Below are 26,370 nucleotides of genomic sequence, written 5' to 3' on the forward strand. Positions count from 1 at the left end.
GAAAGGAAGATGGCACATGAGTTTCAGCATGTGGTTCCTGCACCCAGACCCAGCTTCACCCCTGCTCAGAGCCGCAGCCCAACGGAGCCCAGGCCCTCGGCATGTATGGTGGGACAAGGCCAGGAAGCAATTCTACCTTTTGATCTGGAGCCCAGATGCATAAATCCTTCTTCCATAAGCTGCCACGGCGTTCAATTATAGGAAGGGCTTTGCAGATTTTATCTACTGGGTTGTTTTTCCAGGTTTTATAAATATTCTGACCTCCTAAAGATCCTGTTTACGCTCCCCATGTTTATCCAGCCCTAGGAATTTAGGATATTATTCAGTCTCTAATTCATTTCTCCCAGAACTCCAGGTTTCCCCTCTAAGTTTTAGGCTGCAATTGCTAAAATACTTTTCCAGCATAATTGAAAGCTAAAGCTGAAAAGGCACCTCCAACCCCAAACAGCAAGAACCTGCGACAAAGGGAGCAATCGAGGACAGCACTATTGTTCCAAAGACCAGGGGTCAGGAAAAAGCTCCCGAAGGACAGACCTGTTGGACAAAGGCACCGTCATATCCCAAAGGATGGAAACCAAACGGACCAATGAGCTCAAGGCCCAGTATCTTCCCTTTGTTAGAAATGTGCTCAGTGCTTCAGTATTTCTTTCTCTATCTTTCCCGTAGGTAAGTGTATTGAGTGTCACTATTTCAAAACAGCACGGTGCTAGTTCTTGGAGAGTCCTTTATTATTCTTAACTGCTTTATTGATATATAATTGATACACCATAAAGTTCACATTTCAGAAATGGAAGAGAACTTCATTCCATCCCCCACCTTAAAGCAATGCTTCATGACACTCACCGAAGGAATATAATAGAGTTATTTCTTAAATCTCCAGGAATGTGGGACATCGTCCCAACTCTCTGATAATACATCTAACATCTCAGCTTTCACCAGTGGAAAGAACATCTTGACAAAGTCCCCTCTCTTAAAATGGCAACTGTTACAGTAATGACCTCTAGCGTTCTGTGTCAGAGATGGCTGCCTGAAAACACCCCGGCAGGTCCCTGTTATCCGCCGACTGCATAGGAACTCCACGAGAAAGTGAACTTCATTTACTGAGGCCAAAGTGGAAATCACAAATTCTTACAAACTACTCTTCCTCCATTTTTGGGGTGGACTCTTTTTCCACCAGGTGGCATCCTTTTTAGGGGCTTCTGGAGCCTGCAGGAAGCCTCTATTTTTAACCTCAGGGATGGGAAGAGTACTTGGGTTTTTCTTTCAAAAAGGAAAACAGCAACTCACATGCTTTCACAGAACTTCCTCAGCGTGCTTGGCTTCTCCTGGTTGCATCTCTGTCGAAACCAGCGTTGAATGCTGCGAACATCCCAGTCCAGCTGCTTGGAGAGGCCTTCCAATCTCTTTTCATCAGGATGCTGTGAAACAAGGCACCAGCAAGATCATTTTCATCTTCACTATAAACGCATCTGCCCTTGTCTCAATTGAGATCCCCACCCCCCGCCAATTTACTACCTGCTACTGAAATTTTCTGTATTTACTACTGAGGACCTAGACCTTCCATTAGTAGTGCAGACATAAATAACCACTGAGGATTAAAAAACGTTACTCATTAGGAAACAACACTGAAACACATGAATCTCGCTCTAACGCTGGCACTTCTTATCAGCACAGAGATGCAGTGAAACAGGCAACTGGCTGAGTCAGCGCCCTCAGCCTTCAAGGAAAGGAGTTAGGTTAGGATGAGTTTGCAAAGAGGCATCATTCAAAGGTTTCACTTTCTCAGGAAGAAAAAAATGCTAAACCCAATGATCACTCCTCCAGGTAACGTAGGGCAGACAAAAAAGCGGAGTAATCTCAACAGACCTCACTTCAGCCTAAGGCACCAGTTCTCCCACAAAACCTGTCTTCCCTGTCCTCCTCTTCTCTCTGTTTTGCGGCTCACACATTCCCTTCTATCCCTCGTCTTGGTCCTTCCTTTTGACCAGATCCCCATCAGACCTTCCCATCAACTGCGCATCACTTGAAGACACCAACTTGGCGAACAGGGAAGAGACCCTCTTTCTGGCTCGCCATCGGAGGAGACCAGTCTGTCTCCCACTCATTTCTATGGCATCAGGAGGCGACAGCCAGGTTCAACCGCTTACTCTAATCGCCTCTCAGCCTTGGTTCCCTCCCCTGTCAGGGTTGTTTATCCACCTAAACAGGACTGTGGTGATGACCAAATGTAAACAACATGTCTAAGACTCCCTAAACACTCGTTTCTCCCCTTTCTTACCTCTCTCCCCTCTCTTGGCGAGCTTAAAGACCACCCTGCCCGCAATTATGTGAACGTGTCCTGCCGCACAACAAAACTCAGCGGAGTGAGGTCCATTCCTTTATTTGTCCTAGCCTTCCTTTACTATAAATGCCATGTTACTGACCAGAGGAAATCACCAAAAATGGGATAAAGGAGGCAGGCGGAGCACCCTCAAGTTACAAAGGTAGGATGTACCTATGAGGCCTTTTCAAAGCATCTCAAGCAATTCAAGATGTCCGAGACACAGGGAATACCGCAAGTGGCCTCCGGTATTATGACGGAGGTTATAAAATGTGCTGGGCTTCGGTCTGAGCGAGTCCTTTGCCAGCTTTCAGGGAGGTGTGTACTTTGACATGTTTTTGCTGTCAGTACTCATGATACCATCTACACTTCCTTGTAGGTCTATTTTAATTAAAACAGTGAAGACAAAAAATTCACATCCTGCTACATACCTTGGCTATACCATGTTCCTACAGGAATCAACTTTTAATTTCAATTTGTTTTCTCAGCTTATTGAACAGGTCAAACATTCACATGGTTCACCAGTTAACAACTACGCAAAGTTTCACCTTCCCATTTTATTCCTACTGTTCTCCCCCTTCCTACTAGCTAACCAGTTATTAAATCAATTCCTTTTTCAGAGTTATTTTATGCAAATATAAGTAAATTTGAATGTGTACTCTCACATCTCTCTTTGTCACACAAATGGCTGCATACTAGATGTATCTTTCTGAACTTTGGGTTTTTTACTTTACAATGTATCTTGGAACATTTCCGTATCAAAACAAAGAATGCCCTCTTTCTTTTGTGGAACTGTCGGGATATGCTATAATTTACTTATCCACTCTCTTGTTAGTAGATGTTTAAGGTGCTTCTAGACTTCCACTACTACAAACAATGTTGTAATTAATCATCTTGTCATAGGTCATTAGACAGGCATACACTGAGATAAATTCCTAGAAGCAAATATTGGAGATCAAACACCTAAGCATTTGCAACTGCTTTAGATATTGAAAAGTTACCCTCACTAATAATTTTCCCAATTTATACTTTCACAAGCAAGAGTACCCACAACATTTCCCAATGCCTCGCCAAAAGAGTACAGTATCCGATTTCTCAACTTTTTTTTCCAGTCTGATATAAAGTCATGTCTCAGTATATTTTTAACTTGATTTCCTCTTTTTATGAAACAAGAAAAACCATTTATGCTTCTTTTTTATGAACAATCTTTTTGTATCTATTGCACATTTTTTTCTTGATCTGTAGGTATTTTATTGATTTGTAGATTTCTTCATTTATTAGTTAGTGCAGTTAAATCTGTGTCTATAACATAGGTTGCGTATTTTGTACCAAGGTCTTTGTGTTTTAGAATTCGTCATGGGGTTTTCTGCTTGTTTTTTATTTGAAGTTTTTAAAAAGCATGTTTGAATTTATCAGTTTCTTCTGTTATAACTTCTGAATATGGGGTCATAATAAGAAGAGCCTTCCCTATTCCAAATGTTCAAGAAATTAACATAGGAACAACTGGCATCTTTACCCAATTTGTCTTTTGCATCCTTCAACAGTTTGAAAATTTTCTTCACATCCCTTGCACATCCTTGTTACATTTATTCCTAGGGATAGTATCTTTTCTGGTGGTGTTTGTGGTAACTTTTCACTTGATTCCTTTACTTTTTCAAATAGGCAGTTAGATAATAACATGTAACTAGAATGTAAGCTCTATAAATAAAAAGGAAATTTTTAGTGTCTTTTTCATCTAAAATATAGTAGGGACTCAGCAAATTCACAAATATACACACATACACACACACACACACACACACAGAGTTGGTAAGTTATATTTTCCTAGAATAATTTCCATTTTACCCAAGTTTTTATATTTTCTTTGTCATATTAATAAAAATACATCCTTTTTATTTTCCTCCATTTCTGCAATTGTTGATTATTATGTTAATTCTTATGTTGTAAATTTGTGCTTTTTAAAATTGTGTTAGCTAACTTTCTACAGATAAAACTACTTTTGAATTGATTTTCAATTCTATAGCTTTGCTAACACAATTTCTGCATTTATTGCTAAGTTCTGCCTTCTGCTTGCCTTGATTTGTTTTGTGGTTCTTTTTCTAATGTTTAAGTAAGTGTTGAAATTTGAGTTTTCATCTGAGTACTGCTTTGGTACAGTACAGATGAGTGATGTCTTCATCCCCTCTGTTACCAAATATTCTGAATTTCTATTTTTATCCAAGAGTTGATTAAGAAAGCAAGGAATTTTCTGTTTTCTGAATTCTAGTATTACTAAGTCATGCCTATTTTTATTTTTTTAAAGATTATTTATTTATTTGTTTGTTTGTCAGAGAGAGCATGCAAGCACAAGCAGGGGGAGCCACAGGCAGAGGGAGAAGCAGTCTCCCCACAGAGCAAGGAGACTGATGCAGGACTCAATCGCAGCCACCGAGGCGTCCCAAGTTGTACTTATTTTTAAAATTTATTACAGTTGTATATATATAATAAAGGTTATTTTTGTAAGTGTTTAAAAGATATTTCAAAAGGAAGTATGGTCTTTATATTCAGAATACAGGGTTCTAAATGTACCACTTAAATCTTCCTCATTAATTATGCCTCTTAGAATTTCTATCTTCTGTTTTACATTTTTTTCACTTAATCTTTCATGACCCAGAGGTAAATTAAAATGTCTTGCTATTAAATTATTTCTTCTTTCATTCTTTTTTTGAGTATATGGATACACTGACAATGCATATTAGTCATAACCACTTCATCATTATTATGAATTGTATCCTTTGGCAAGAAAAAGCCAATTCTTCTTTTCACTTAATCCTTTCTAGCCTGAATTCCACTTCTATGTAAAAATAAAAATCCTACTTTATTATTTGTATTTGTCTATATACTATTACTCATACTTTTATTTTCAATATTTGTAATTACTTTTTCTTATCAGGTATCTCTTATCAGCTACGTGACCCAAACCTAAATTAGTTTTTATTAGATGAGTGGACCTATTTACATATATTGATATAACTGATAAGTTTCTTTATAGTTCTGTCAAATTAATTGTTATGTTGTTTGGATTAAAAAAAACTTTTAATCTTGGCAAACCAAATATGGTTTTATTTTACTTCCTTTTTGTAAGTAATTTTTGTTCTAGGTGTTACCCATAATTGTAATATCTTCTTCTGTTTTCAATCAATAATTCTATATGAGCAATATTTAAAATTAGCAAATTTCCTCTCCCCTCCCACCCAACATTAGACAATAATTTTTATCTCTTTCACAGTTTACTCTTGTATTGTTAAATATGCTTATACTTCTATTACTTGATTTGGCTGCTTAAACTGATTTGCTTTGACTCCCAGCTATTAGAGACTACGCAATTAGTGAATTTATTCTACCTCCCGCCTTTTTCCCCCTCCTCATCTCAAATACTGTTAGTTGTATCACTCCTACAGTGTGAGAGCATATAATGTTTACATTCTGTCTTGTCATCCTAACCCTCACATTTAACACTTTAGATATTTTCAAACCTTAACAACACTCTAGTAACCTCTTCATTGGCTAAAATAAATGATTATAATAGTTTCTTCAAAAGGACTCATGAGAACAATTCCCCCAAATTTTTGCATGTTCAAATCTGTTTGTCTAGGAAGCCTGGGTAGCTCAGTCAGTTAAGTGTCTGCCTTTGGCTCAGGTTATGATTCCAGGGTCCTGGGATCAAATTCTGCGTCGGGCTCCTTGCTCAGTGGGCAGCCGGATTCTCCCTCTGCCTGTCACTCCCCTGCTTGTGCTCCCAAATAAAATCTTTAAAAACAAAACCTGTTTGCCTTTAACTGTTACAGAATAAAAACAATTTGCCTAAACATAAAATTCTTAGTTCACATTTTCCTTGAAAATGTTGGAAGTGTTGCTATAAAGAAGACCAAAGTCATGGTGATAGTTTTTCTTAAATAAGTGATTTGATTTTTTGCTTGACTGCTCAAAGAATTCGTTCTTTTATTTTTCAAGTCCAGTAATTAAAACTTGTTTTAAAACTTCCATTTTCTACTACATATTCATTAACATATTAAAATAAATCTCCATTTATTTTAGAAAAATTTTCTTGGGGGTGCCTGGGTGGCTCAGTTGTTAGGCATCTGCCTTCGGCTCAGGTCATGATCCCAGGGTCCTGGGATCAAGCCCCATGTCACACTCCCTGCTTGGCGGGGAGCCTGCTTCTCCCTCATCCATTCCCTCTGCTTGTGTTCCTTCTCTCGCTGTGTCTCTCTCTGTCAAATAAATAAATAAAATCTTTAAAAAATTTTTCTTGAATTATATCTTTCAATAGTTATTCTCTTTGCTTTTTCAGATGCTGGATCTGCTTGAGCTACATTTCTGATTATTTTTAGCTCTTTTTTGTTTCATTTAATTTCCTTTTGTTTTTTAAAGATTTAATTTATCTATCTGACAGAGAGCACAAGCAGAGGGATCAGCAGAGGGAGAGGGAGAAGCATATGCCTACAATTTTTTAAATACCGGGTAACATAACAAAAGTGGACGATGATGTGATTTCTCTGGATCATAAAACCTGGTTTCACAGCTGACATATATATATTTTTTTCCCTCAGTGGCTCAAGAATTGATTTGATTGGAAAAGTGAAGCTATTAGGATTATAGATATATGCCAATAATATGGCACGAGAATCCCCAAAATGTAATAAATAAATATAAATGAACAAATACACAAACACACACAAATTTTTTTATACCAGATATACACAGAAACAAACAGATGTCACCTCAAAAGGAAAGACTCTTAAAGAAAAAAAAGGGGTTCAAATTCATCAGATAATTACAGAGATGAGAACTATACAGTCACATCATGTGACCAGTGTGGTCACAAAGGGATGCATATTCAGAAAGACCTACAGTTGGGGTTTCAAGTTCTATGGCTGTTATCTCAAAATTCTTAATAATTTTGTTACAGGACTGGTATTTTGTATATGAAGTCCAGTGGGACAGAGGAACATGTGTCAGGAGCTCAGTCTTAGCTCATACACAGTCCTACCACTTCCCATTGACAAGTTCTAGGGAACTCATTTCTCTGTTCCCTGGCTCCCCAAGCTCCCCAGCTTCCTCCCCCTCCCCACTCTGCCTAGTGATTACTGACTGCTGCCTTGGCGCAAGCATGGAAAGGGCAAGAGGTGGGTGTGCCTACTGCACAGTATCTCAGTGTGGGACACGGAGAGAGCCATCTGCACCCTAGGCTGGCACGTCCCTGTGTATTTGGTGGGTGAATCAGTAGGGACAGGTCTCCTCCTCACCCCATTCCAGGTACCAAGTGTGTCCTGGTGTAGTTACTGCAATACAGTTGGGAGTTACCTGTACCATGGATTGGGGTAGTAGGCTCATGAAAAGGGGAGAAGCCTGTCTCAAATTCGCCACCCCTGGCCAGAGAAGGGTAGGTATGCGGGCTACCCCACATTTTCATTCTGCATTGGCCCCACAAATTATGTAGCCAGTCCTATACAGAGTATATTTTAACGGTTTGAGGGGTTTTTTTAAGGATTTTATTTATTTGACAGACAGAGATCACAAGTAGGCTGAAAGGCAGGCAGAGAGAGATAGGGAAGCAGGCTCCCTGCTGAGCAGAGAGCCCGATGTGGGGCTCAATCCCAAGACCCTGGGATCGTGACCTGAGCGGAAGGCAGATGCTTTAACCCACTGAGCCACCCAGGTGCCTCTATTTTAACAGTTTTGAGAGTGCATCCCTACACATTTGAAAGACGGTAACCATGCCCTTCTCCAAAGGTGACCTGATATCATGGTCAAGGCCAGTTGCTGGGATGATCACTCAAACATACATGAAAACTGCTGAGACCCTCTGAGTGCTACTCCGTCTATTCTGGTCACCTGACCCATTACTTTCTCATATCAGAAATAACACTGGACAACTATAAAGAATTCAGGGGAAAAACTGTTCTAAATTTTGCTGCATTTATGTTTAAGACATGAGGTTTCTGCTCTAATCACATAAAAATGCCCAACAGAACCACCTTGGAAAGTAAGAGAGTATGATCAAAATTAGCTAGAAGCAAATATTCTCTAGAGCAGTCAACCTGACTGCAAAATCCTTTTATTACCTTTATAGAGGAAACTTCTCCAGTAACCATAATAAACATAAGGCAAGGGAATAAAATGTCCACTGCAGAATTTCTAAAGGGATACATCACATTTGGGTAGAAAACTCATTTTATTATGCACTTAGAGGAGTTCACAAAGTGAATTATAATTCACTTTATAATTCAAAGTATATTATAATCTCATTTTAAAAACCTGATAACTTCCTACACTTCTGCTTTTTCACAGGGAAAGAAGTGTCTCCTGCAGTAAATTCATATGTTACATGAAAACACAAGTTTTTTCTTAGTATTTTCTTCCTTTAAGTACCGTAAGATATGTGCCCCTTAGGGTTAGAACTTGGCAATCTAAAATCAGCCCATAAAACTCCAGAAGAAGAGTTCTTCGAAAAATCTCATACATTCTTCTCTTCTTCCCAGCAGAGATATGAAAAGCACCTAGTGCTTTCTTCTACTTCTCCAGGAAAAATACCATTTTTAAAAGAACAGAGGAGAGAATCCTAGTGAATCTTGGCTGAAGACCATAAGATAAACAAAAATGTTTGAATAGCTGAATAGTTTTCAGACAAGAGGCAAGTAATACCAATGGTTAACGATACAAATACCAAAATAGGAATAAAACTTGCTTAACGCAGTCAAACCACATTTCAGAAGCCTGAGTAATTTTCCCGGGAAAATGAAAAAGTGAAAATGAACCATTTACTGTACAAACACACGACACTTCTCCTAGAATGTTACACCCCACCTGACCTTTCTCATCTCCACCAGATTAAGATAAAGAGAGAGATACGAGTAAGAAGATGCTTGGGTGCTGTGATGTGCTTCCTTTCCTCATGGCCTTGGACAGTTTGTGGCTTGGTCTTTCTCCTCCCTTCTTTGTTCTTAAGGCGCCAATCTTCCCCTTGCCTTGCTCTGTTCCTCCTGCCCCTACTTTGGACTTTAACTCACCACAGTGACGACCTCTTCCCCTACTTTCTCCACAGGGAATCTATAGCTTAGAACTCTCCAGTCCCGTCCTTTATTCTTTCATGTTGCAACTTTCCCGTCCTCCATTTATTCCCTCATGTTTACATCTGCTAAGTATCGAAACTACAGGAACATGAGGACAATGTGAGAAGCAGATGGGTTCTTTTTCTCACACACAAAGATCACTGCATTTTTCACATATTGAAGGTCTGTGGCAACCGTGCATCGAACAAGTCTATCGGGGACTTTTTTTTTTTTTTAATAGCATTTGCTAACTTTGTGTTTCTGTTTCATGGTTTGGTCATTCTGGCAATATTGCAAACCTTTTTGTTAGTACTTTATTTGAATTGCTGCACTCTCCCGACAAATCCTTACTGGATGAGAGATTGCTTCTTATGAATGAACCAAGAAAGTGATTTCTTGAGATGGGATCTCTTCCTGGTGAAGACTCTGGGAAGATTGTTGAAATGACAAGAAAAGATTTAGAGTAGTACATATATCGAGTTTATAAAGCAGTGGGTGGAGGCTGAGAGGACTGACTCCAATTTGAAAGAAGTTCAACAGCGGGTAAAATGCTATTGAAAGGCATTGCTACACGGGCCACTCATGCTACAGACACATGGCTCGTGAAAGGAAGAATCAATCAATGCAGCAAACTTCATTACTGTCTTATTTTAAAAAGTTGCCACAATCACCCCAAACTTCAGCAACCACCACCCTGATCAGTCAGCACCCATCAACATGGAGACAAGAACTTCCACCCAGAAAACAGGTCACAACTTGCTGAAAGCTCAGATGATGGCTGGCATTTTTAGCTATAAAGTATTTCTTAATTTAGGTAACTACATTTTTTTTTTTTTTTAGATACGATACTCTTGCTTACTTAACAGATTGCTATACAGTGGAAAATAACTTTTATATGCACTGGGAAACCTAAATATCCATCTGACTCTTGCAGGGGTCTCTGACCAGACCCACGATATCTCCAAGGTATGTATCCCTGTACATTCATTATAGTCCTCAGCTCTGCCCAGCCAGCTCCACAAAATCCCATCCAACTGTTATACGTCCTGCTTCATGTCACAGAATTAGAGGCACAAAATTAGACTGATCACTGTCCAATCTAGACTGTTCTTTACAGACAAGCTTCTAAAATCAACGGGAGAGGAAACAAACAGGTCTCAAACACGTCTCCTTTTCTTCAGTTTCTTCCCAGCTTAATTTCCAGCACGAGTCTGGGCCATTCGTTCTCAAACCCAGGAGGAGAGAAGGGATTAAATAATTTCAGATTGAGAATGGTGGTCACGATAATTCACACTGTACAAAAGGACAATCATACCTTTGTAATTGCAGTGAAGACCTTTTCCAGAATGGCATTTGGCTGGGCGATTTGTGGTCCATTGGCCTGTATGTTGAGGGCTATGGCACATGGTTTGGCTACAAATCTTAAAAAAAAAAAAAAAAAAACAGAAGAAGTTACTTTTTTTATAACTGTTCTTAACGTCACCAATTCATTACATAATACTCAGCTGTCCCCATAAAGGGCTGGGTGGACACTACTGCCACACATATGTTGGTCACTACAAAACCAATTTAACTTTTTTCTCTCCTTTAGTCTTCTAGCTGTAACAGTAAAAAAACATGTAAATCTCCTGATCCTTAAGTTCTGAGACTGAACAGGTAGAAAGACCATCAAATGACAAAGACAAGTACATAAGTAAAATAGAGAAGCAAAACAAACCATCATTTTTAAATGATATAATTTATGTTTTTCTTACTAACATCTGGCTAGCAATTGTCATTGTTCATACATTTTTGCTGTGAGAAAGTATTTACTAACCATCTCATGACACATGGGAAATGTACCTTTGATCACCCCTACATCATAAAATTGGCTGTTTTGCTTCTATAATCAAAGCACACTATATTCAGCACCAATTCCTTATGGCTTCTTAAAATTCCTACTTTGTGGTTATTTCTGTCTCTCTCATATGGAGTAATGAACAATGTCAGACAGCATGATGTCCCAGACAAGTTGAAAAGTCTGAAATGATTACGACCATCTGCTGCACTGTTTTATCCGACACGAATGACTATGTTAAGAAGAATGGGAAGATAGAGCTTCATTTCTGGTTGTGTCTGATATGCGAATGAGAAGGAAAGGGCATGGGCCCCCAAAGGTAGGATGACATCGCTAAGGTTTTTTTAATTTTACACATTTACAACTTTTAAGAGTTGTTTTAGCCTAAATGTTCCAGAAATAAGGTTTTGTGAATGTTCTTTCAAGTAGTGACATTTAACATTTTCTACTAATACAAAATAATATAATACCAGATGAAAAGTATTACCCATATTAATGTTGGCCAAATCCAATCACTAATGAGTGTACAAAACAGATCATGAAGTTTCTTTAATATCTGTTGACAAGATTAAAGAATAGCAGACAAAGGAATTTTTTTTAGGTGGGACCAATGAAGTTTACATACATACACCACTTAATATCTCACTGGGTCCTATTTGAAGTTAAAGAGTAGACATTTATTCAAACAGAAAAATGGAAGACTGTACATGCAAACCTAACCCAGGAAATATATACACAGAAAATGTGATATAATATCTGTTTTGCTGGGCTCTCTGGGACCAAGTTAGAAAAAATATCCTTTCTTAGTATGTAAGTGTTCTAGAATCTGGAGTTTCCCCCAAACATGCATTCTCAATTCTTTTTGTTCTAAGTTCTAAATATGTTCTAAGACATATTACCCATGCCCCTACATTCTTAAAGAAACATGTAATCTTTTTCATTCTAGGTCTTCACTATGAACAATAATCATGGAACTCTGGCGATAGCTTACGGAAAATAATGAGGTTTGATAGGTATTGCCCACAGAGGAGAGTCCAGAACTTGCTTTCTTGACCAAGTTTCCTGCTTTGTAGTTTTCTGCCTCCTCCTTATGATTGGAGTGTGAAAAAATACAAGGACCAGCAAGAGTGGGGAAAAGAGATAAAATGGCAAGATAAATTTGGTGTAAGGGCCAACATCAACTTGCTTTCTACTCTTCCCCGTCAGATTTCTCCCCTGCCTTCCCTCATCTTCTCCAGTCCCACAACTTTTAAAATACTGTTCAAATTTCCTTTCTGAATACGCCATCATCCTTTTAACAACCTTCTGTCCCAGTACATGGTCTTTTTTCCATCTTCTAAAGAGTTAGAGTTGCAATGCAGAGGATGATTGTTTCACCTCTGAATATACCATAGCAATGCTTATTTTCCTGAGTATCCCTAAGAATAAGAAAATATAGACATTTTATTTTGCATTTGTTCCCCGAAGACTTTGTGAATCTCTGCTGGGCATTTTGTTTCTTCAGAGAGAGTATGAGACATCAAATAAAACCCATGATAGGGGCGCCTGGGTGGCTCAGTGGGTTAAGCCGCTGCCTTTGGCTCAGGTCATGATCTCAGGGTCCTGGGATCGAGTCCCGCATCGGGCTCTCTGCTCAGCAGGGAGCCTGCTTCCCTGTCTCTCTCTCTGCCTGCCTCTCCGTCTACTTGTGATTTCTCTCTGTCAAATAAATAAATAAAATCTTTAAAAAATATAAAAAATAAAAAAAAAAATAAAACCCATGACACAGCTACCATAATTTTGTTACCTAGCATCATGGTTCATTAGAGAAAAGCTTTTTGTTGTTGTTTTTTGAGGGTTTTTTCCCCCAATGCTGCCTCTAACAGAAATAAATTCAAAAAAGCGGTCTTTCACAGGTTTGTAGGGACAGAGAGATAGATGGAAGTGGGGGTAGGAGGCGTACCTACAAATACAATAGTTAAAAGGAAATATGTTCTTTCAAACTTTGATGATTACCTTTATAAGGAAATGCTCACCTAATTACTTTATCAAAGGTAGCAACACTGCTTTCTCAAGATCAAACATCTATAAAGTACTTTCATGTAGTAGAACATATGTGCAAGGGAACATAATAGGGTAGGAGCTTTAAAAAAAAAAAAAACTAATCTTGGTTTAAAAGCAGAGGAAATACCTAAGATATTTCTACTTTTTAATTCTATTTAACCACACGTATTTGTATTTTAAACAGGAATTGAACATCTCTGCACAGAGCACCAAAGTAAGCTCTGGGCTGTGGTATGGCTAAAGGTACAACAAAATACAAAGTGATTATTGCACTCAAAATGTTTACAGTATGTTAAAGGAAATTAATTTTAAAAAAATAAATGAATGTGTAGAGGGCAAATATCAGTTCTAACCACTTAACACCATGTAACCTTCAGTGCGGAACATAGCCAGAGACTTCAGTCCTTTCTGACTCTAGCATTTCCTGCACTTTCCAAAACAGCTGTAAGACTGCAATGGAGGATACGTAAACCTAAGTATGATGTAAATGTATAGAATTAAATCACACACACACATATGCACACATGCACAAATGAGTATAAGTACACCTGGAGAAGAAGTTCAACAGATTTTATAAATATCATTATCATTATTCTGGTTGTGACATTATACTATAGTTTTGTAAAATGTTACCATTGGGGGAAACTGGATTAAGAGTGTATGACCTCCCAGTGTATTACTTCTTAAAACTGCATGTGAATTTATAACTATCTCAATAAAGATTTCAGTTAAAAAATACTTAGAAAAATTCTCTTTTTATAGTATGGAGCTCCTCAAAAAGTTAAAAACAGAACTATCCTACAACCCAGTAATTACTCTACAAGGTATTTACCTAAAGAATACAAAAATAGTAATTCAAAGGGATACATGCACCCCAATGCTTTTAGGAGCATTATCTACAATAGCCAAATTACGGAAACAGCCCAAAACAACTGATGAATGGGTAAAGAAGATGTATATTTACACAATGAAGTATAACCAGCCATAAAGAGGATTGAAATCTCGCCATTTGCGGCAACATGGATGGAGCTAGAGATAGCATAATTCTAACTGAAATAACTCAATCAGAGAAAACAATACCATATGATTTCACTCATATGTGGAATTCAAGAAACAAAATAAATGAGCAAAGGAAAAAGAGAGGCAAACCAAGAAAACCGACTCTTAACTATAGAGAACTGATGGTTGCCAGAGGGGAGGTGGGTGGAGGGATGGGTCTAACAGGTCCTGGGGATTAAGGCATTCATTTGCTGTGATGAGCACCTGTGATGTATAGAAGTACTGTATCACTATACTGTACACCTGAAACTAATATAATACTGTAGATTAACTAACTGGAATTTAAATAAAAACTTAAAAAAAAAGAAAAAGAGATAGAGCATAGAAAAAATGTGAAACTGTAGATTAATTATCTCTACTGCTAAAAAGACATTTTTTTTCCTATAGCAGTGGTTTTTTCTAATTGTTTAGTTTAAAGTCAATTAAATAACATGTAATGTATTATTGGTTTCAAAGGCAGAGGTCAGTGATTCATCAGTCTTATATAATACCCAGGGCTCATTACATCACATGCCCTCCTTAATGTCCATCACCCAGTTACTCTACCCCCACCCCAGCGGCCCTGTTTATTTTCTATGCTTGAAGGTATGGTTTATCTCCATCTCTGGTTTTGTCTTGTTTTATTTTTTTCCTCTCTTCCCCTATGATTCCCTGTTTTGTTTCTTAAATTCCACATATCAGTGAGATCATATGATATTTTTTTTCTCTGACTCACTTATCTCACTTAGCATAATACCCTCTAGTTTCATTCATGTCATTGCAAATGGCAAGATTTCATTTTTGATGGCTGTGTAATACTCCTGTGTGTGTGTGTGTGTGTGTGTGTGTGTGTACACACACATCTTCTTTATCCATTCATCTGCTGATGGACATCTTGGATCTTTCCATAGTTTGGCTATTGTGGACATTACTGCTAGAATCATTGGGGTGCAGGTGCCCCTTCGGATCACTACATTTGTATCTTTGGGGTAAATACCTCATAGTGCAATTACTGGGTCATAGGGTAGCTCTACTTTCAACTTTTTAAGGAACCTCCATACTGTTTTCCAGAGTGGCTGCACTAGCTTGCATTCCCACCAATAGCATAGGAGGGTTGCCCTGAAAAGACAACTTTAAAAAGGTGATAAGTGGGGCACCTGAGTAGCTCAGTGGGTTAATCCTCTGCCTTCAGCTCAGGTCATGATCTCAGGGTCCTGGGATCAAGCCCCGAATCGGGCTCTCTGCTCAGCAGGGAGCCTGCTTCCCCTTCTCTCTCTGTCTGCCTCTCTGCCTACTTGTGATCTCCCTCTCTCTAATTTAAAAAAAAAAAAAAAAAAACTTTAAAAAAAATAAATAAAAAGGTGATAAGCAGAATTTATTTTTTTAAATATTTTATTTATTTATTTGAGAGAGAGAACACAAGCAGGGGGGACAGGTAGAGGGAGAGGGAGAAGCAGACATCAGCAGGGAATCTAATGTGCAACTCAATCCAAGGGCTCTGGGATCATGACCTGAGCCGAAGACAGTTGCTTAACTGACTGGTCACCCAGGCACCCAGAGCAGAATTTCTTTCTTTAGCTTTAGTGCCTCATTGTGGGATTTGTCTATACCTTTATATATCTTTGACTTGCTATAATAAATCCACAATTAAGACTAAAAGAAATTGTTTTTGATGTGACAGAATGAGGTTCTAATACACTGATTTTTCATCTTTAAAAACTCTGTACAACGTACAAATCAAAACGCTCCCCCCCTTAACTAAACTACCTAGGGACTTAGGAGAATGAATAAGAGCAAGTAGACTTTGAAAATAAGCCAGGGTAGGAGCAAGCAACCAGCAGAGAGTAAGTTCCCTGTCTATTTATTTATGTTTATTTTGCAGCTCTCCCCTGAGAACAGACACAGTCATAGCACCAGATGAGACACTGATAGCAAAACACACTCTCTTTCTAACTGTAGGAACCAGAGGAAGGAGCCTGGGAAAATCAGAGACTGACGAGGGAACCATGAAAGGGGAAAAGCCAGAGAAACCAATCCCTGATTCTGTGTATAACCAAGCATGATTCTGGCTGACCTCTGAACTATGTACATACAAGGTAAACTGAAAGCAGTCAGGAGCGAAGATTTAAAGAATTGAACGGAGGCCAAAGCCACTGTCCACTGAAGGCATGACAGACTACAATTTGAATCCAACTAAGTAAATCACCTGTAAACAAAAAACATCAACACTTTTCAGGGCAATATTTAAAAAAAATCTAGAATCTCCACAATTTAACCTTCAAACTCCAGGATACTATCTAATATGTTGATGAAAAGCAAAGTAAATATGACCCACACTTTGAGGAAAACACATAGAAAGACATTCAGTGAACTTGAAGGTAGGTCAATAGAAACCATGCAATCTGAAAAGAGGGGGTAAAAAAACAGTGGAAAAACAAACAGACTTTGAGGACTGTGGAACAATTTTGAAAGGCTAATATATGGGTAATATGAGTTTTAGGGAAAAAGCGAGACAGAATGGGTAAAAAAAAGAAAATATTAGAAAAAAATATAGTTTGCAACTTCCCAAATGTGATAAAAGATATACAGTTTCAAGAAGCTCAAGAACCCCAAAAGATAAGTTTGAAACAAAGAAAACCTAGACAAATCATAGCCAATCTGATGAAAACCAAATATAAAGAGAAAACATTGAAAGTCGCCAGACAAAAATGGCACATTTTATACAGGAAACAATTCAAGCTATATATACACTGGAATGACAGCTATAAAATAAAACACATAATGGATTAAAATCTGAAAAATAAAAAATCACTATGTTTTAGCAGAATAATTTAGCACCATACTTCTTTTGTTGTTTCCTTTGTTGGGCAACAAAACTCAAGTGGACAAAGGTGGTGTAGTTCATAAAAATACAATGAACTTAGGGGTAAAAGAGAATTATGGACAGGCCAAGACAATTACCACTTGTATAAAAGTCATGCTCTCCTAGAGCTCAAGAAATGCTTATTAAGCACCAAAATTCTACTGGGCCTTCATTTCTGTAACTTTTGTGGACTTAAAAGTGGTGTACAGTACAGAAAGCATAAAAGTAACAAAAAACACCTAATAATATTAAAAATCACCAGAAATGCTATCACCCAAAGATGAATATTTATTGGTATTTGAGCATTCTTTTGCTACCTCTCCCCCATACACTTTATGTATTTTTATACCTTCTTTACTGTATTTTTATGAAAAATTAGATCACACTGTATATATTTAGTAATCTTCTTTATTTTCCTTTTCTGAATGTCTCCTAAGAAATTACATATCCTTGTATAACATGGTATTCAGTCGTAACAGAGATCTAAGTGTTCCTACTTTTTGTTGTTATGAAGACTCTCTAAGGAAATAGCCATTAGACCCTTTCTGACAGCACAAAACTCTGGTCAAAGTCCAATTACCACAATACAGATTCAAGCAAAGATGAATCTGAATGATTAAATTCTTCATGTCACGATGGGATAATTATCCATTGTTCCATGTTCTTGATCTTTACCACTTGAATTGTGGATCACCCTTGGTAATATTTCCAAAGCTTCAAATAAATCAGTCATAAAGTTTTGAATAGGAAAATCTCTAGACTCTTCTATATCCTGAATTTTTGTATTTTTTAAGATTTTTGATGGTCAGTAGAAAAAAATGGGCAAAAGATGCAAAATAGGCAATCACAGAAAACAGAAATATCAATAAACACATAAAGAGATATTCAGCACCACCAGAAAACTGCAACAATACCATTTTACAACTTTCAGGCTGGGTCTGATAAGGTAAAATATCGCTGAGGATTTGGAGAAGCAAGAATGCCAATAAATTGCTCATGGTGATTAAATAAAGAAATTTGTAACAATGACCAATAAACACAAAAAGATGATCCTCCACACTCAGTTTCAGAAACTGATATCAAAGATACCATGTCATTTTCACCTATAATATCTGCAAATTTTAAAAATTCAATTAAATTTCAAAGCTAGTAAGAGTAAAGAAAAACTCTCATAAACTCTCATAAACTGCTAACAGGTATCCAAACTGGTACTATCTTAGAAATTGAATTTACCAGTACTTAACAAATTATTAAAATGCCTAAGCCCTTGTGGGCATTACTAGTTACACATCCTGCTAGAAATTTACCCTACAGATATACTGGCACTTTTACAAATAAAGTTTATTGAAGTATTGCTTGAAATAAAAAGAAAGGCAGGAAACAAATATTTACCCGAAGGATACACATGAAATATAGCACATCCATACAACGGAATTCTATAAGGTGGTTAAAACAAGGTAGATTTGTGGAGCTTCAAGACATAATACTTAAATGTAAAATGCAAGATACAAAACAAGTATTATCATATTTGTTTACTTAAAAAACACTTTTATTAGGGAGAATAGTGAAAAGTTATTAATGGTGATAATCTTTTTGGGTTAATAAGATTGGTTTGCATTTTTATACTTCTCTGTATTGTTTAAATTTTTATGTATGTTTGCTTTATATTTACTTTAAATGTCTTCAATCAATATTTAATAACATAAAAAATGCTCAGAGGCAGAAGGTAAAGCAATGTTTATCTGGTGACTATTTATTGATACATATAAATTTCTGACATATAAAAGAAATTGAAAATATACTAAAAGGTTAATCATGCCTACTGCCAGGTAAAAAGATTGTGGCTTACTTCAACACTCTTTTTTATGCTTTTCTATATTTTTCTACATCTTAAAATGAGATTTTAAATACCAAACGTAAAAAATAAAATTCTTTTAAAATAGAGATGAACAGAAAAATTTCTATGCCAGGAAAGACTCAAAACCTTAATGACACAAAAACTGAATGTGAAAGCCCTAAGACAGCTGCATACCAGCTAATTCCATAGAGTTCTTCAAGCAAAGGACTCCATTGTGACTGAGACAAGGAAGAGAACAGTAGGTGGAATAAAAATAAAATGCCATTTCAGTACCTTGTCAAGTAGACAAAGGATGAAACTCAAGTCAATGGGGGCACCAAAAGATACAAAACTATGTAACTGCTTGAAATTACTTCAAGAAAAATGTTACCAATACTGACTAAGTATACTGAGAATTCCGAAATACCACAGGAAGAAAGTTGCTTCTGCCCCTGCCTGGAGACACTACGGAATTTCTCTATTTCCTTATCTATATAATGAAAGCCATAATTAGACTCCTGCCCATATCTAAGTCATTGACATCTTGAGACCAACTGGAAAGGAAACACTACAGAATTTCTCTATTTCCTCATCTATATAATGAAAGCCATAATTAGACTCCTTCTCATGCTGGAAAATATATCTAAGTCATTGACATCTTTTTTGTTTTTAAAGATTTTATTTATTTATTTGACAGACAGAGATAACAAGTAGGCAGAGAGGCAGGCAGAGAGAGAGGGGAGAAGCAGGATCCTCACTGAGCAGAAATCCTGATGCGGGGCTCAATCCCGGGAAGCCAGGATCATGACCTGAATCGAAGGCAGAGGCTTTAACCCACTGAGCCCCCCAGGTGCCCCAAAGTCACTGACATTTTGATACCAACTGGGAAGGAATAGAGATAGGAGAAGATGGCACACAGGGTATGCATGCAGAAGACAATTTTCTAACATCACACAGTAGAAAGGAAAATTCCTTTAGAACAAACCAATATCCAACCCATATCTCTAGTGAATTTGCTCTGAACATGAAATCTTGGAAAGCTGCTTAGTATTTCTGAACCTTGGTAAGGGCATTTATAAAATGGAAACTGTAAAATCGACTTGGCAAATTTTGTGTGAACATTGAAAGAATGATTACAAACCTCATATCACAGGGTTCAACTGGCTAGTCTGAAATTTTCATTGTAAGAAGCATACATTTTACACATTAGGAGGATCTCTAGTCAGTGCTGACTGGCAACCTGCAATGGGAAATGGCAAAAAATTCATAAAAGAGCCGCTAAACTAAAGAGCTTCTTATGTCCCTTGGTTTAGCCTTCTTTCTCCAAGCCAGATTTCTTCTCTAAAGACATCATTCAGAAACTTCCTTCGGGTATGAAACCCTCCTGTACATTTCTTCGCAATTTCCTGTGACTCTATAATTATTTCAAAATAAAAAGGGAGAAAAAAAAGAAAAATCTTCCTTTGGTATCCTATTTTAGTTTTTCATCATGTTTGACTCAAAATATTCTTCCTGCATAATTTTTTCTTGCTGAAATGTAAACCCATTTCCTCTTTTCTCAGCCCTCTGGAGAGATGGGTCAAAACCTCCTCAAATCCCCCCAAAACATTGATTAAGCCATTCTGCATTCTTCTCTCTTCAAGAATAAACAGGCTGGATCCCATAAATCTTTCCTTATCCATCTTTTTCTAACTTTGAATTTTTGTTTTCCTAGACCTTTAAGGATTCTTTTCTGAATCTAACTTATCCTATTCTTTACAGAAATAAAGAGACTCTCAGGGGTGCCTGGGTGGCTCAATGGGTTAAGCCGCTGCCTTCGGCTCGGGTCATGATCTCAGGGTCCTGGGATGGAGTCCACATCGGGCTCTCTGCTCAGCGGGGAGCCTGCTTCCTCCTCTCTCTCTCTGCCTGCCTCTCTGCCTACTTGTGATCTCTCTCTGTCAAATAAATAAATAAAATCTTTAAAAAAAAAAAAAAGAAAGAAAGAAAGAGACTCTCAGACAATAGCTGCTTTTATTCATAAATAATCATTGGCAGAGACTTCGTTGGTATTTAAAAAATCACAAGAACCATTCTAAAAGTTACAGCTAAATCATAAATAGCTGTGGTAAAGGGATCTGCCCATCTAGTCCACACCAACCTCGGCAGAGGTGCAGATCAGAAACTGGAAGGCCAGCAGGTGCCATCGGCTGCAAACTGAGATCCTTGGAAAGCCCAAGCTGACCTGAGAAATGTCAAAACTGCCTCTCCTTGGTGTGTATTTCCAGAATTCTGAAAACAAAAACTCTGGATGTCAGACATTTATTTCATTATGAGCTCACTGCAACTATTCAAGAAGCACAGTATCAAACCTTTAAAGATAAAGTTCGTAAAAAGTCCTGTCTTAATTAAAAATATGCCCCTGTATTTTGCAAAAAATAATAAAAAGCATTAGAGATATCTGTAAGGAAAATTGTATAGTGTGTAGTTATATATGAAAATACCCTCGCAGTCAGGAAAGTCCTTAATATGGTACCACTAAGCTGATATTTTCATTCTGATACTGATAAAATTACCATAACTGTCAATCCCTCTTTTGAGAATATTGCCCACATATGAGTAAGGTGTTATTTTTCACCTGCACTTCTTCGTACATAAGAATGATACTCTGTGGACCTCCCATGGAGGGATACAACTGCCCCCTCACAGAATCTGTCACTCCATCAGCTCTGTCTCTTTACCTCATTGACTGCAATTTCAGCAATTCCATTTCTAACTGCTGCTTTCAGCACAGTCTGTCAGCTTTTGACACATCTCACCAATCAAGAGCTCGGCCAGAGAGCCTCGTAATTCCCTGCAACTATACCCCCCAGCACTCTAACGGATACCTTCCTTGTCACTGTCCTCTCTGTGATGGGGATCTAAGTACCCCTGATCACTCATCTTCCTTAGAATACTTGTTGAGCAAATAGAACTGCAAGCAGCCAGCCTTCAAGGTCTTACCGGACCTTGTCACTGGTCGATCTGTCTCAAGACTGGCTCTAAGCCAAATGGGAGATTCGGAAGAGTTCCAAGCCTTCCTCTATGCATTAATCCTTTCATTCTACTCCGTGTGCCAGGTGCCTCACAGTGCACCATGGGCTTTCAACCTTCATCTCAGTCACCATCCCAAATGTCTCTAAGGGAGAAGCAAACTGCTTTTGCCACTGTTTTACAGAAGACGATGACTTCAGTGTTTCCATAACTTGAATTGTACACTAAGGGGTTAGATGTGCAGGCCAGCACACACCTCTCTTCTTCCCACCCAACATCTCTGACTGGTTGCAGCTGGTTACACACACTTCATGGATCGTTTGGCCTCGATATCAATGCCGCAGGATTGGCCACTGGTGCCTCAAACCCACAAAATCTGGCCATCGATCACCACCAGATGATGCCTGGTTTTACTTCTGATCTACCACTGAAGATTTCTGGGAACGTGTGCAGGCAAACTCGGATAGCATCCTTTAGTTCGATTGTGGATCGCTAATAGCATGATGGCTTTACAGAATTTGAAAACAGGGCCAGCAATTCACGAAGGAGAGTATCATAAAGTTTTCATTTAAGTTCGTGATCAACCACAATGCTACACTTCCACCAGATGAATTTGAAGCTTAACACAAATTTTAATACCACTTACATATCATGTGTCTGTTTCACACATGAGACAGAATGAAGGGTAGCATCATTCACATACTGACAGTAATAAGGAATGATTAAGAAAACAGACTCTTGGAGTACCTATGTCGGGTTAAGTGTCCAACTCTTGGTTTTGGCTTGGGTTGTGATCTCATCCTTGTGAGATCAATCTGTGCACCAGGTTCCGAGTTCAGCACGGAGTCTGCTTGAGACTCTGTCCCTCTGCCCCTTCCCCTGTGTGTGTGTGCACTCTTTCTCTCACTCTCTCAAATAAAGAAATTTTGGAAGGGAGGGAGGGAAGAAAGGAGGGATGGAAGAAGGAAGAGGGGGAGGGAGGGAAGGAAGGCAGGAGGGAAAGAAAGAAAGAAAGATGGATGACTCCCGACCTCAGCAAAATCAGTCTACTATAAAATGGCAAAAGCTGCACGGCCACATGTGTAACACACTGAGCACAGTGCAGGACAGAACAGGTACTCAGTGACTGGTCTCCATCATCTCCCAGAGCCCCTGCCCATTGTCACTTACAGACTCCTACCGTCTCAGCACCCAAAGACCAAGTCTAATGACAGCATTACAATATTGGATCATCCTAGCAGTTTAATTCAAGGCCTATTTCTTTTTATTTATTTTTTTTTAAGATTTTATTTATTTTTTTATCAGAGAGAGAGAGGGGGAGAGAGCGAGCACAGGCACACAGAATGGCAGGCAGAGGCAGAGGGAGAAGCAGGCTCCCCGCCGAGCAAGGAGCCCGATGTGGGACTCTATCCCAGGACGCCGGGATCATGACCTGAGCTGAAGGCAGCTGCTTAACCAACTGAGCCACCCAGGCGTCCCAAGGCCTATTTCTTTTTAAAACAATTACTCTTAATTCTCTTAACTTCATTTGACCTTGTAATTAGTATTACCTAAGAACTGTAGAGGTAAGAAAACTGAGACCCAGAGAGTGCCATTCCCAAACCTAGAGTCAGAACTGATACTACGACACACAGCTCCTCTCCAGTGGCCACCATTTCATGTTCTGTTCTCATACTTACCATGCTATCCCAGGACTGAATTGCGCCGTGAAAATGTGAACCTACCAAATCTGTTTGCAAATCCCTCAAGTCCCTCCATGAGTTCCGCCCACCTGCCTTAGGTCAGTGACGGACAGTGTGTGTCTCAGGCAGTGTGTGTTCGTGCCACACTTGCCAGAGCTCAGACGTTCTCCCTAAGAAGGTGTGTATCTGTGAGGCTCGAGTCAGAAAGACAGAAACCACAAGCAATTTTATTAGAGAAAGTTCACTCCAAGGAACTAGTTATATTGGTATAGGAGTACTAGAAGACACAAAGACAACCCTGAGATGTCACAGAGGAAGCAACAACAGTCAGCAGCGCCAGGGGTATGGGAATAGAGAGTACAGGTTGGGGGAGGTGACCCAGATCCCCGAGGAAGCGGCAGTTCCCCCTGGGACTGATGTCCTGGAGGGGGCACAACGTAGCTACCTCTGGGAATGCCCAGCAAAGTCAGAAGCCACAATCAATTTCTGAAAACAAACCATCTCTACTGGGGGGCAGGGGGGTACTGCTGCTGAGGTGACACTTTCAGGAAAGGAGGTAAACAGGATAAGCATGTCTGGTTTCCCTCCTCCAGCCATGCCACCTCCCTCCAGGGTATTGGCACAAATTACAGGGAGAAAGCTGGCAAAAGAGAAATGCGGTTTTTAGAGCCTCAGTCCCAACACCATAAATAAAATGAGAAGGGTGGGTTTGTAGCTGAGAGATGATAGCTCCATTATCAGCACAGAGTGTTCTTCACATGTTCAAAATCTTCCATCTGAGGATGCTCCTGCCAAGTGGACGTCATGGTCATTGGATTTCTTAGCACAGCTGATACAAGGTCTGTCGGTGGCTGCTGGGTAAGAAACTTAAGAGGCACTGACTGGCCAGGAGAGTTTTTTTCCCTTGCTCTCCTACTCAAAACCCTCTGCTGTCACCCCACTGGTATATGATGTGGAAACATCTGCATTCCAAAGAATTGGCTGTTTATTTTAAGAAGCCTCATCATATAGAAAGAAGCGGCTTTCTGAGCAACTCTGGAGACAGGCTATCCTGATTGGACCACTTACTAGCTGGGAGCCAGGAAGAGAATTATTTCCGCACCCTGAGTCGATTTTCCTGTGATGAAATTAGACCACCTGGACCAGACTTGTACACGACTTGTATAGGAATTAAATAAAATGTTAGTGTAAAGTGCTTGGCACACAGGTGGGCAAATGCTGGTTTCATTCCCTTTGTGTGAGAAGAACACACATCAAAAGGTTAAAGAGCTATTACTCATCTGCTTTCCTTTTTTGAGGTCTTCATCGTGCCATTTCAGTTGGTCTAAGATCTGCACATGATTCTGTGAGAATATCCCCTTACTGCCAGAAAACCTGAACCTAAAAAGAAACAGAAGCTCACAAGATGAGAAACAAAGCTCAGATAAGGGGTGGAGAGACTACTCTGAAGGCAGCAAAGGCAAAACACAGCTTACTCACACGGAGTAAACAGAAGAAAAATGCACTCAGCATTTGAGGAAGAAACAAGCATTTCCCCATGAAAGACCTTTCCAGTTTCTTAATGCAACCTTGTATTATGCAAGCGATGGGTACAGATCTTGGTTATTTTTTTTTTAAAGGTTAGCACTCTCTTGATGTACTATGAGCCTTCTATGACCACAACCCCCGTGGCATCATGAGAAAGCCCAGTGAGTGAGATTAATGGTATTAAACCCTCAAAATTCTTCGGTGGGAGCATTTATGAGAAATAACCAAATCTGCAAGTAAATATCAGAGCTCAATTAAATAAAAGAACATGAAGGTCATTTCCATTTAAAGCTCAGGAATAGATTCAATCAATGAGGTATTTTCCGAGGGTCAAAGCTTATAGAGTGAGTTAAATGAGTTCTTACTTAAAGACCTGCAAAGAAGGGTCATAAAACGTTAGTAACTATGGTATGACAATTGTAATAAAAGGGTGTTTTACCATGGGAAAAAAAAAAAAAAACTTTTAAGCAAAATTCAACTTTCTCATTGTTTCCTTTGGGGATTTACAAAATAAAATTATTTCAGGGGAGCTCAGAATGATATTCTCTGGTCTAACTGCTCTCTGGATGTTGACATTTCCTCAGGCATCGTCATTCCGATGAGCCAAATCTTTAGTCCTGTTACTCAAGCACCATGCACTAGTCACTGGTGTTGCCCTGGGAAAGTTAAAAATGCAGAACCCAGGCCCAACCCCAGACCAACTGAATCAGATTTTCTACTTTAACAAAATCCCCAAATGATTCCTATGCACAAATGATTCCTAGTTTGAACAGCATGTTTTAGCCCAGTGCTTCTCAGACTGTGGTCCCCAGACTAGCAGCATCAGAGAGATCATTAAGAATGCAAATCATGGGGCCTCACCCCAGCCCTACCAAATCTTCAGCTGTGAGGATGGAGACTAGCAATCTGGGTTTTAACAGGCCCTCCAGGTAAGTCTGCGGCATGATGCAGCCTGAGAACCACTCACTGCATTAGCTTAGACTTGAACAGACCAGTCTTTTTTTTTTAAAAAAGATTTTATTTATTTATTTGACAGAGAGAAAGATCACAAATAGTCAGAGAGACAGACAGAGGGAGAGATGAGGAGAAGCAGGCTCCCTGCTGAGCAGAGAGCCCA

The 26,370-nt window shown here is 38.8% G+C and overlaps 1 protein-coding gene across 2 annotated transcripts in view; it reads right to left on the bottom strand.

Moving 5' to 3' along the window:
• Positions 1 to 26,370, bottom strand: part of CERS6 (ceramide synthase 6) — a 318,430-nt gene that overhangs the window by 220,131 nt on the left and 71,929 nt on the right. For both annotated transcript variants that reach the window (XM_059167114.1, XM_059167115.1), the window contains exons 2-3: positions 10,730 to 10,835; positions 1,288 to 1,418 (exon numbers count right to left, since the gene is read on the bottom strand). In XM_059167114.1, the coding sequence (XP_059023097.1) occupies positions 1,288 to 1,418; positions 10,730 to 10,835 (237 nt within the window). The remainder of the gene's footprint in view (positions 1 to 1,287; positions 1,419 to 10,729; positions 10,836 to 26,370) is intronic.

Source organism: Mustela lutreola, chromosome 3 (assembly GCF_030435805.1).
Source record: "Mustela lutreola isolate mMusLut2 chromosome 3, mMusLut2.pri, whole genome shotgun sequence".
In the NCBI taxonomy this organism is placed as follows: domain Eukaryota; kingdom Metazoa; phylum Chordata; class Mammalia; order Carnivora; family Mustelidae; genus Mustela; species Mustela lutreola.